The 12,500-nt window shown below is 42.9% G+C and overlaps 1 protein-coding gene across 1 annotated transcript in view; it reads left to right on the top strand.

Moving 5' to 3' along the window:
* mgat5 (alpha-1,6-mannosylglycoprotein 6-beta-N-acetylglucosaminyltransferase) overlaps positions 1 to 12,500 on the top strand; it is a 235,233-nt gene that overhangs the window by 29,718 nt on the left and 193,015 nt on the right. Inside the window, exon 2 of the mRNA XM_061889592.1 lies at positions 5,636 to 6,071. Coding sequence (XP_061745576.1) covers positions 5,831 to 6,071 — 241 coding nt within the window. The 5' untranslated portion in view covers positions 5,636 to 5,830. The remainder of the gene's footprint in view (positions 1 to 5,635; positions 6,072 to 12,500) is intronic.

Genomic DNA, 12,500 nt, shown 5'->3' with positions numbered 1-12,500 from the left:
GGGACGTCAGTGACAATGATGACCCAGTGGGACGTCGGTGACAATGATGACTATGAGAACCTTGGACAGGATGAAAGCAGTGGATGTCGAGCGGGTCTAACATGATACTGTGAAAGTTAAATCCATATTGGATCCAACACAGTCGCGAGTACAATGATTGATCAAATAATCTCTTACTCTGTAGAAAGCTGACGCATGCTGACTTCCACAAACTTAACATTTGTGGTGGCCTCCGAGTGTTTTCTGTCACTTAACCCCTATTTTATCTCTTACATTTTTTTCCCCTGAGGGTAAAAAGAGCTTGTTGTTTGTGGAGATTACTCCCGTCTTACTGCTGCCAGTTATAGTCACACACACACACTAGGTGGGGTGAAATTAACCTCTGAATTTGACCCATCCCCTTGTTCCACCCTCTGGGAGGTGAGGGGAGCAGTGAGCAGCGGTGGCTGCACTCGGGAATAATTTTGGTGATTTAAGCCCCAATTCCAACCCTTGATGCTGAGTGCCAAGCAGGGAGGCAATGGGTCCCATTTTTATAGTCTATAGCAGACCTGGGCAAATTTGTACCTTTTCAATCTGGCCCGACGGACATTCCCAAATAATTTTTTCTAGATCTTTGATATGGAAACTGTAGCTGCCATTATGATGTCCAGTGATTTTTTTTTTCAAATGACCGTATGTCTTGAACTATACAAAGTATTTGAATGGTTGCAATCTGCGCTTTGGCATTATATAGTAGTTACTATGGTAATGTAAGTCACCAAGCAGTGTGGATGGCGGAGCGTTTCCACAGAGTCTTTCCAGAGTGTCAGCCTTAAATGCAGGTGTCAGGGACAGACGCGGAAGGAGATTTTCACAACAAAGTTCTAAAGCTTAGTGATGTATCAGATTGTAGGTGGGGTTTATTTGTACCCTCCGCGTTCATATTTTGCTGTTTTGTTGCATTTCGTAAACATGTCGACGAGAGTCGATATGACGATCATATGTTGTCAATATTCAGTGTTTTATCCATCCATCCATCCATCCATCTATCTTCTTCCGCTTATCCGGGGTCGGGTCGCGGGGGCACCAGCCTAAGCAGGGAAACCCAGACTTCCCTCTCCCCAGCCACTTCGTCTAGCTCTTCCCAGGGTATCCCGAGGCGTTCCCAGGCCAGCCGGGAGACATAGTCTTCCCAACGTGTCCTGGGTCTTCCCCGTGGCCTCCTACCGGTTGGACGTGCCCTAAACACCTCGCTAGGGAGGCGTTCGGGTGGCATCCTGACCAGATGCCCGAACCACCTCATCTCGCTCCTCTCGATGTGAAGGAGCAGCGGCTTTACTTTGAGTTCCTCCCGGATGGCAGAGCTTCTCACCCTATCTCTAAGGGAGAGCCCCGCCACACGGCGGAGGAAACTCATTTCGGCCGCTTGTACCTGTGATCTTATCCTTTCGGTCATGACCCAAAGCTCATGACCATAGGTGAGGATGGGAACGTAGATCGACCGGTAAATTGAGAGCTTTGCCTTCCGGCTCAGCTCCTTCTTCACCACAACGGATCGGTACAACGTCCGCACTACTGAAGACGCCGCACCGATCCGCCTGTCGATCTCACGAGCCACTCTTCCCTCACTCGTGAACAAGACTCCTAGGTACTTGAACTCCTCCACTTGGGGCAGGGTCTCCTCCCCAACCCGGAGATGGCATTCCACCCTTTTCCGGGCGAGAACCATGGACTCGGACTTGGAGGTGCTGATTCTCATTCCGGTCGCTTCACACTCGGCTGCGAACCGATCCAGTGAGAGCTGAAGATCCCGGTCAGATGAAGCCATCAGGACCACATCATCTGCAAAAAGCAGAGACCTAATCCTGCGGTCACCAAACCGGAACCCCTCAACGCCTTGACTGCGCCTAGAAATTCTGTCCATAAAAGTTATGAACAGAATCGGTGACAAAGGGCAGCCTTGGCGGAGTCCAACTCTCACTGAAAATGTGTTCGACTTACTGCCGGCAATGCGGACCAAGCTCTGGCACTGATCGTACAGGGAGCGGACCGCCACAATAAGACAGTTCGATACCCCATACTCTCTGAGCACTCCCCACAGGACTTCCCGAGGGACACGGTCGAATGCCTTCTCCAAGTCCACGAAGCACATGTAGACTGGTTGGGCAGACTCCCATGCACCCTCAAGAACCCTGCGGAGAGTATAGAGCTGGTCCACAGTTCCACGACCAGGACGAAAACCACACTGTTCCTCCTGAATCCGAGGTTCGACTATCCGGCGTAGCCTGCTCTGTTTTACCCTTCATAGTTAATATTGTAAATCCCACATTCTTTATTTTCATGTACATTCTGGGTGTCTAGTTTAGTAAAAAAAATCATTTAAATTCTATTCCTTTATTTAAGGCGGTCTGTCATAATGTTTTTAGTATTCAATCAGACATTATTGTCAGGTTTTGTATCAGTGTTCCTAAAAATAGATATACTGGCCCCCAGACACATTTTTTTTCTCTAAATATGGCCCCTGAGTCAAAATAATTGCCCAGGCCTGGTTTACAGTCTTTTATTAGTCTTTCTGATAATACAAGTTTCTCTCGTAACGTGTACAATCTCTTTATGTGGCAGGTGGCTAAGTCTGTATTCCGTTAGCTACTTCTTTTTACGGTTTTGTTACTACCACCGGTGCCATTTTGTACCAATCCCCACATGTCAAAGAAACAATACTCATGTTTGACAGCTTATTTTTTATGGTAGACATTTGACCTTTGCTCATTGTAGTAAAGAATAAATGTCACAACTGTCATAAAGTCAACATATCATTAAGATAATATTGTTTAGCTGTTTAGCTGAAAGAAGACTTGTGTAACCTGTTTATGATTTGTTATAACAAGTTACATTGAAGAATGTGGTTACAATTGCACATTTTAACATACCTGAAAAGAAGTAGGAATAAGCAAAGCTTGTATTTAATCCTACCTTTTCTACATGTGTTTTACTGATAATTCATTCGCACTGTACATATACATGTTTACATTAAATGCATTTTCCGTATTTTGTCGGACTATTAGGCACACTTAAAATCCTTACATTTTCTCAAAAATCGACAATGAGCCTTATAACCCGATGCGCCTAATGTACGTATTAATTCTGCTTGCGCTTACAAACCCCGAAGAAATTTTATTTGGTACAAGGTATGGGCTTCACGGTGGCAGAGGGGTTAGTGCGTCTGCCTCACAATACGAAGTTCCTGCAGTCCTGGGTTCAAATCCAGGCTCGGGATCTTTCTGTGTGGAGTTTGCATGTTCTCCCCGTGAATGCGTGGGTTCCCTCCGGGTACTCCGGCTTCCTCCCACTTCCAAAGACATGCACCTGGGGATAGGTTGATTGGCAACACTAAATTGGCCCTAGTGTGTGAATGTGAGTGTGAATGTTGTCTGTCTATCTGTGTTAGCCCTGCGATGAGGTGGCGACTTGTCCAGGGTGTACCCTGCCTTCCGCCCGATTGTAGCTGAGATAGGCGCCAGCGCCCCCCGCGACCCCGAAAGGGAATAAGCGGTAGAAAATGGATGGATGGATGGACAAGGTATAATGATAAGTGTGGCCAGTAGATTGCAGTCAGACATGAGAGGTACGTGTGGACTGCAAGTTGACGCATGTTCGATAAATGATGCTGGCAAGCTACAGCAAAACGTTGATGTTTCATTGACAAAATGGAACGTTACACACGACGCAAAAAAATCTGTCAGATACGACAGATTGGTAAACTACGAAGCTGCATCGCTTAATGGATTGTCGGTGCATTACGGCTACCGTAGTCAGTACTGTGCTTCAACATACGGGTATTAATTCTGGTTGCGCTTACCGACCTCGAAGGAATTTTATTTGGTACAAAGTATAATGATAAGTGTGACCAGTAGATTGCAGTCAGACATGAGAGGTACGTGTGGACTGCAAGTTGACGCCTGTTCGATTAATGATGCCGGCAAGCTACACCAAAACGTTGATGTTTCATTGACAAAATGGAACGTTACACACGACGCAAAAAAATCTGTCAGATACGACAGATTGGTAAACTACGAAGCTGCATCGCTTAATGGATTGTCGGTGCATTACGGCTACCGTAGTCAGTACTGTGCTTCAACATACGGGTATTAATTCTGGTTGCGCTTACCGACCTCGAAGGAATTTTATTTGGTACAAAGTATAATGATAAGTGTGACCAGTAGATTGCAGTCAGACATGAGAGGTACGTGTGGACTGCAAGTTGACGCCTGTTCGATAAATGATGCTGGCAAGCTACACCAAAACGTTGATGTTTCATTGACAATATGGAACGTTACACACGACGCAAAAAAAACGGTCAGATACGACAGATTGGTAAGCTACGAAGCTGCATCGCTTAATGGATTGTCGGTGCATTACGGCTACCGTAGTCAGTATTGTGCTTCAACATACGGGTATTATTTTGGTGTGTGTATAAGGACCCCAAAATGGTACATATTAGGAGACTTTATCTGTTTTTTTGTTTCGCAAAATATTATGCAAAAACAACTTTTCTTACCTATTTGTACCTGCTGATGTGTATTTGGGATCTGCATAAGTCCTGAAAACAAAATAAAACAAAATAAAAAAATCAATGCAACATTTTGACCAAAGAACAACAATTACATGTTATGTAGACCAGTGGTTCTCAAATGTGGGTACGCGTACCCCTGGGGGTACTTGAAGGTATGCCAAGGGGTACGTGAGATTTTTTTGAAATATTCTAAAAATAGCAACAATTCAAAAATCCTTTATAAATATAATTATTGAATAATACTTCAACAAAATATGAATGTAAGTTCATAAACTGTGAAAATAAATGCAACAATGCAATATTCAGTGTTGACAGCTAGATTTTTGTGGACATGTTCCATAAATATTGATGTTAAAGATTTCTTTTTTTGTGAAGAAATGTTTAGAATTATGTTCATGAATCCAGATGGATCTCTCTTACAATCCCCAAAGAGGGCTCTTTAAGTTGATGATTACTTCTATGTGTGGAAATCTTTATTTATAATTGAATCACTTGTTTATTTTTTAACAAGTTTTTAGTTATTTTTATATCTTTTTTTCCAAATAGTTCAAGAAAGACCACTACAAATGAGCAATATTTTGCACTGTTATGCAACTTAATAAATCAGAAACTGATGACATAGTGCTGTATTTTACTTCTTTATCTCTTTTTTTCAACCAAAAATCGCTTTGCTCTGATTTGGGGGTACTTGAATTAAAAAAAATGTTCACAGGGGGTACATCTCTGAAAAAAGGTTGAGAACCACTGATGTAGACCAAAAGGAAGTGTTTATAATATGACCCCTTTAATGCGCCTTATACTGTAATTCGGTTCGCCCTATGGTCCCAAAAACATGGTGCTGTGTGAAATAAAGGAATTTGTTGGGGGGGGGACACTTATGCGTAACAACTTTTAACACAGATTTAACGATCTCTGTATTATAAAGTCTGCTTCTGGAATGTATGTGACAGGAAATATGACTTTTAAGAAAATATGACAATAATAGAGACATTAATGACAACTCTGATTAATCGGAATAACTGCTGTATTATGCAACTAATTATCCAACTGACACGGCACTTGTTTCTTTCTTCTCGGCAGTACAATGTAGCAAGTTGACTTGCTGCTTCGTGATCAACACGGGCGGTGAGGACCACCGCCCAGCAAACATCGGGCCCCCACACAAATGGACAACCATGCCTAACGTCCCTTCCTGATCCCGCCCGCCTGGGTTGCTGGAAGCATCCCCCAGTTTCTTCACAGCCCCCGTGTTCTCCCGCTGGCGATCTCGCGAGCATGGCGACGCCTTTCTTGTGGAAGCTGTCATCCCAGAAGCTCGGCTTCTTCCTGGTCAGCTTTGGGTTCATCTGGGGCATGATGCTGCTCCACTTCACCATCCAGCAGCAAGCCAGCCATGAGAACAGCGCTATGCTTCGGCAGCAGATCCTGGACCTCAGCAAGCGCTACATCAAAGCACTGGCTGAGGAGAACCAAAACGTCATCGATGGACCCTATGTTGGCACCATGACCGCTTATGGTGAGTACTCTTTCTGTTTTAACCTAAAATAACAAACCTTGTCAACTTTTCCAACACTCATCAGTCAAATAAGCACAACATTTTTGTGTCTGTTGGGTTTTCTTTTTGTTCGTAGAGCCGCTACATTGGTCTTTACTTAGGTCATTAGTTTGAGTTGAAAAATTATCTAACTACAACGGATGGCTACCTTTTACAGAGTCAGAGCGGTCACTCTTAGCAGAAGCTATGACACGCATATAAACGGTAGCAATGATAAAACTCCCGACTGTTGTTAGTACCGTATTTAAATGAAATGATTAAAAAAACATGATTGATAACTGCACTTGGATAAATTTATGAAAAGACTAGCGAAGGGGTTCCCATTACGTCGATCGCGAGCTAGATGGTGGAGGGCCTTAGGGCTGGGCGATACATCGATATACTCGATATATCGTGGGTTTGTCTCTGTGCGATATAGAAAATGACTACATCGTGATATACGAGTATACGTTCTCACGCAGTTGCTTTCAGCTCCTGGGATTACACTACAGGCTCTTCCCACTCTTTGTTGTCCCTCCTTCTCACAGACAGCAAGCGCACCTTCTTACATACGTCACACACGTATACACCCTCGCGGAGCAGAGAGGTAGCAGCATGGGTAACGTTAGCTGTGGTGCGAGTGGTGATACGAAAGAAAGAAGGTGCGAATCTGGTAACAAATGAAGGAAGAATTAATTCCCAAGAAAAACAGCAGGGGTCCATCGTCTGGCGGTGGTTTGGCTTCAAGTGGGAATATGTCGAACTGACAACCGGAAAAAGCGTTGCTAAAAAAGTAGCATTACTGCTAATATGTAGAATCATTTGAAAAGTCACCTGCTAGAGAATGAAGAGTGCTTACTCCGCATATCAACACCTCCATTCGGTGCTACATCAACAAAATGTCTTCAGCAGTAACCTACCACATAGCGATTTGATTTCCTATTATGCAGCTCATTTTTATTTGACAGTTATTGAAATATCTTGTGTGACAACCCGAGGGACACGGTCAAATCCTTCTTCAAGTACACAAAGCACATGTAGACTGGTTGGGCAAACTTCCATGCACCCTCAAGTACCCTGCCGAGAGTATAGAGCTGGTCCACGACCAGGACGAAAACCACACTGTTCCTCCTGAATCTGAGGTTCGACTATCCGGCGTAGCCTCCTCTTCACAACATCCGGATTAGACCTTACCGGGAGGGCTGAGGAGTGCGATCCCACGATAGTTTGAACACACCCTCCGGTTCCCCTTCTCAAAGAGACAAACCAACACCTTGGTCTGCCAATCCAGAGGTACTGTCCCCGAGTCTTGCAGAGTCTTGTCAACCAAGACAGCCCCACAGCATCCAGAGCCGTAAGGAACTCCGGGCAGATCTCATCCACCCCCGGGGCCTTGCAACCGAGGAGCTTTTTAACTACCTTAGCAACCTCAGGAATTGGAAAGCCCACCACAGATTCCCCAGGAACTACTTCCTCATAGGAAGACGTGTTGGTGGGATTAAGGAGGTCTTCAAAGTATTCCTTCAACCGATCCACAACATCCGCAGTCAAGATCATCAGAACACCATCCTCACCATACACGGTGTTGACAGTGCACTGCTTTCCCTTCCTGAGGCGGCGGATGGTGGTCCAGAATCGCTTCGAAGCCGTCCGCAATTCGTTTTCCATTGCTTCTCCGAACTTCTCCCATGTCCGAGTTTTTGCCTCCGCGACCGCTGAAGCCACACACCAATTGGCCTGTCCGTACCTGTCCGCTGCCTCCGGATTCCTGTGAGCCAAAAGAACCCGATAAGACACTACAGCTTGTTAATGATTTCCACTGCCGCACAAAATGAAACGAAACACGTGAGAAAAAGTCATTTTTTTGGTTGTCAAATGCAACATGAGATACCGTCACACGTCTTTTAAAACATGCGTTTTGCGACTAAACACAAACAGATAATGGTCCTAAATATAGCAACAGCCATATGCAAATTAGGAAATGGCGTGCTATACACTGCCCTGCCCCCTCAAAAATGGGAACTGCATTTTTTTTTAGTTTACAATCCTTATGAGAGACAAGAAGATACATATCCTTTTTTTTTTTTTGCATTTTTAAAGAGGTATAATGAATTACTCCCATTAGCTGCAATGTAGCCACCGAGATTGAGCCAATTTTTACTCATTACAATGCAAAAAAAAAACTATTGTCTTCTTTTCTCTCATAATGATTGTGAACGATAGGCAAAATTACCCCAAAAAGTGCAGTTCCACTTAAGACTTAATTAATTCCTTTAACGCAATAACATGTGATGTGTAAGGATGTACTAAGATTTAACGATACCCGAACAGACAGCAAAGTTGTTGTTATGGACTTTGACCAGTGCTGTCTTTTGTAAGAAGGCATACGTGCTTTATTGACAATCTTTTTTCGATCAGAAGTAGAATATTATTGCTTGGCCAGCCTCCAGAAATGTCTAATGTCTAATGATTGGATGTGATATAAGTCAGTACACATAACCACGTCAGTTTAAAGGCCTACTGAAATGAGAATTTCTTATTTAAACGGGGATAGCAGGTCCATTCTGTGTGTCATACTTCATCATTTCGTGATATTGCCAGATTTTGCTGAATTGATTTAGTAGAGAACATCGACGATAAAGTTTGCAAATTTTGGTGCTGATAAAAAAGCCTTGCCTGTACCGGAAGTAGCAGACAATGTGCGCGTGACGCCACGGGTTGTGTAGCGCCTCACATCCTCACATTGTTTACAATCATGGCCACCAACAGCGAGAGCGATTCGGACTGAGAAAGCGACTATTTCCCCATTAATTTCGAGCGAGGATGAAAGATTCGTGGATGAGAAAAGTAAGATTGAAGGACTGGGAAAAAAAAAAAAAGACTATACAGTGGGAGCGATTCAGATGTTATTAGACAAATTTACTAGGATAATTCTGGAAAATCCGTTATCTGCTTATTGTGTTACTAGTGTTTTAGTGAGATTATATGGTCGTACCTGTACAACCTGAAGGTCGGCCCCGCACTTTTCTTCAGCACCATTTGACGGGTGGTGGCGATGCCCATCTCTGCCCTTCGCAAGGGACCCTCTTCGAAACACAATCTTTCGAAATGATCACTGCATAATACACTGTACTTTGTGTGGGAGGTCCAATCCAACCATGTTCGCTTGACCTCTCTGTTCCATAGTAAACTTCACCGTCATCTTTCGGGAATGTAAACAATGAAACACCGGCTGTGTTTGTGTTGCTAAAGGCGGCCGCAATACACGGCTTCCCACCTACAGCTTTCTTCTTTGACGTCTCCATTATTCATTGAACAAGTTGCAAAAGATTCAAAAAAGCAGATGTCCAGAATACTGTGGAATTTTTCAATGAAAACAGACTACTTATACCTGGGATGAAGAGGTTTTAAATTAATTAGCGCCCCGGCGGCAATTCAAGGAAATACGGTAATTCATTATTGCTATTTTATTTTGTAATTTATTATTAGCCTGTGGAAAAAGTTTATTTTGATATTTACCTCAGAAGGCTGCAAATAGAAAAGAGGCATTCAATTTTTATTTAAATTTTATTTGATATGCCATTGATATTTTTAATTATTATTATTTGAATCTCAATTTTGCATGTCACTATAAAGTTATATAAGCCTTGCTTGTTTAATTTTCAATGCAAATCTTGTTTGGGTCCCTATTAAAAGGTTAAATTGTTCACCCTTGGCCCACGGCTTTGTTCAGTTTTAAATTTTGGCCCACTCTGTATTGGAGTTTGACACCCCTGGTCACATCAGGGGTAGGGAACCTATGGCTCGCGAGCCAGATGTGGCTCTTTTGATGACTGCATCTGGCTCTCGGATAAATCTGAGCTGACAAGTAATGAATAATTCCCCTTGTAATCACAGTGTTAAAAATAACGTTCAAAACATAAAACATTCTCATGCTTTTTTATGTTGAAGAAGTTGCGTTAATGGTAAAAGTTATGTATTTATTATTGGTTAGTGTGGGGCTTTCCCTCCTGGAGGTTCTTCAGACAAACCAAGCACCGACATGGGAGCCTGTTTCACGGTTACAATATTTTGTAATTTTCAATAAGTGTCTCAGTTGCTTTCCAGCAATTTTCTTTTTCTCTTTCGTTCTCGCTCTGGCTCCAGCTCCAACCCCGTCTCTCCTCCTGGCTGCTGCTTATAACAGAGCGACAGGTGATTAGATAACAAGGCGCAGGTGGGCCATCTCCGCACCTGTCGCTGATTTTGAGGCCGGTCCTGCCACACCCGCTTCGCTGCAGGCCCGCAGGCCACGCCGCCTCCACAGTTAGCTTTATTACAAAGAATAAGAGACCTATTATACTCTAGAAATGTTGGTCTTACTTAAAAATGCACGTTTTTAGTTGTGTTCAGTGTTAAAAAAAAATATTACATGGCTCTTACAGAAATACATTTTAAAATATTTGGCTTTTTGGCTCCCTCAGCCAAAAAGGTTCCCGACCCCTGGTCTACATCATGGTCTTAAACTGAAGAAATAACCCATAAAAAACTATATAGTGGTTATTATGTAATGATATTATAATATACAATAATAATGCAAGAAACTATGTAAAAGGATATAAACTTATATTTCTCATTACTATAGAAATGTTTGCCATTCTACTGTAAATGGACGGTAAATAACTTGTTATCCTAAGTAAATAAACACAAATATAAAATGGACTCATTTCTGTAGGCAAAAAATGTTATTTCGATGAATATTAAACATGTTAAAGTGCATGTTTTCACAGTTGGAAAAAGAAGAACCGAGAATTGTTTTGGTCCATGTAGCTTCCGCGAAGTGGCTCATTAGCGCTACGTAAATCCTCTCCATCGGAGGCTTTTCCTGTTTATTCTTTCCAACAAATCAGACATAACAAAGACTTCTACATTTCCCAGACTAAAGACGAGTTGTGCCCTGGAGGTGACCGGTCACCTGACACTCGCGTTGTATGTTTTCCTTTGGGCGTTTCAGCAGCAATTGTGGGATTCTTTTGAACTCGGATGCTTATGTTATCGTTTATCTCCTGAGATTTAATGTCACAATTCACGAGGATTCTGCTACAGGTCAGAGAGGGGCTGGGCAAGGTGTAAGCCTTTATTGCTGCAATAATCCTTGCCGTGCTTGGGAAGGTTATCTCTTCTTTGTTCTGTTGTGTGGTTGAGATATGGGGGGCACCGTACAAGTTGGCCTTACAGCTATGCCAATGAAAGTCTTGGTCCAATTTCCCCTTATAGTCCCCTGTTTTAATGCCAAGGAAATGATCCCACTACATAACCGTCAATGAAAGTATTATTTAAAGGGGAACATTATCACCAAACCTATGCAAGCGTCAATATATACCTTGATGTTGCAGAAAAAAGACCATGTATTTTTTTAACTGATTTCCGAACTCTAAATGGGTGAATTTTGGCAAATTAAACGCCTTTCTGTTTATTGGTCTTTTAGCGATGACGTCAGAACACACCCGCCATATTCATTTTCACATTACAAACACCGGGTCTCAGCTCTGTTATTTTCCGTTTTTTCGACTATTTTTTGGAACCTTTGAGACATCATGCCTCGTCGGTGTGTTGTCGGAGGGTGTAACAACACTAACAGGGAGGGATTCAAGTTGCACCACTGGCAAGAAATCTGCCGCCAGACCCCCATTGAATGTACCAAAGTGTCTTCACATTTGACCGGCGATGCTAAGACAGACATGGCACAGAGATGTATGGATAACCTGCAGATGCATTTGCAACGATTAAGTTAACGAAATCACAAAGGTGAGTTTTGTTGATGTTGTTGACTTATGTGCTAATCAGACATATTTGGTCACGGCATGACTGCCAGCTAATCGATGCTAACATGCTATTTACGCTAGCTGTATGTACATTTGAAACTAGATACCCACATTTAATGTGAAACAAACACTTACCAATCGACTGATTTAAGTTGCTCCAGTGTCACAAGATGCGAAAGTCCTGATCGTTTGGTCCGCACATCTTACCGGCGATGCTAATAAGGCAGCCATGCTATGGGCCACTTCATTAGGTACACCCATACTATGGCCGAATAGCGTCAATAGCTATTCGCTCAATAGCTTCAATTTCTTCTTCAATTTCGTTTTCGCTATCTGCCTCCATACTCCGACCATCTGTTTCAATACATACGTAATCTGTTGAATCGCTTAAGCCGCTAAAATCCGAGTCTGAATCCGAGCTAATGTCGCTATATCTTGCTGTGGTAACCGCCATGTTGTTTGTGTTGGCAGCCCTGTATGACGTCACAGGGAAATGGATAGTGGTTTTGAAGATAGCGAAAATAAGGCACTTTAAAGCTTTATTTAGGGATATTTCGGGACCGGTAAAATTTTTAAAAAAACTTCAAAAAATACAACAAGCCACTGG

The sequence above is a fragment of the Nerophis ophidion genome, linkage group LG27 (assembly GCF_033978795.1).
Source record: "Nerophis ophidion isolate RoL-2023_Sa linkage group LG27, RoL_Noph_v1.0, whole genome shotgun sequence".
Taxonomy (NCBI): Eukaryota; Metazoa; Chordata; class Actinopteri; order Syngnathiformes; family Syngnathidae; genus Nerophis; species Nerophis ophidion.
This window is presented reverse-complemented; position numbering and strand designations above follow the sequence as displayed.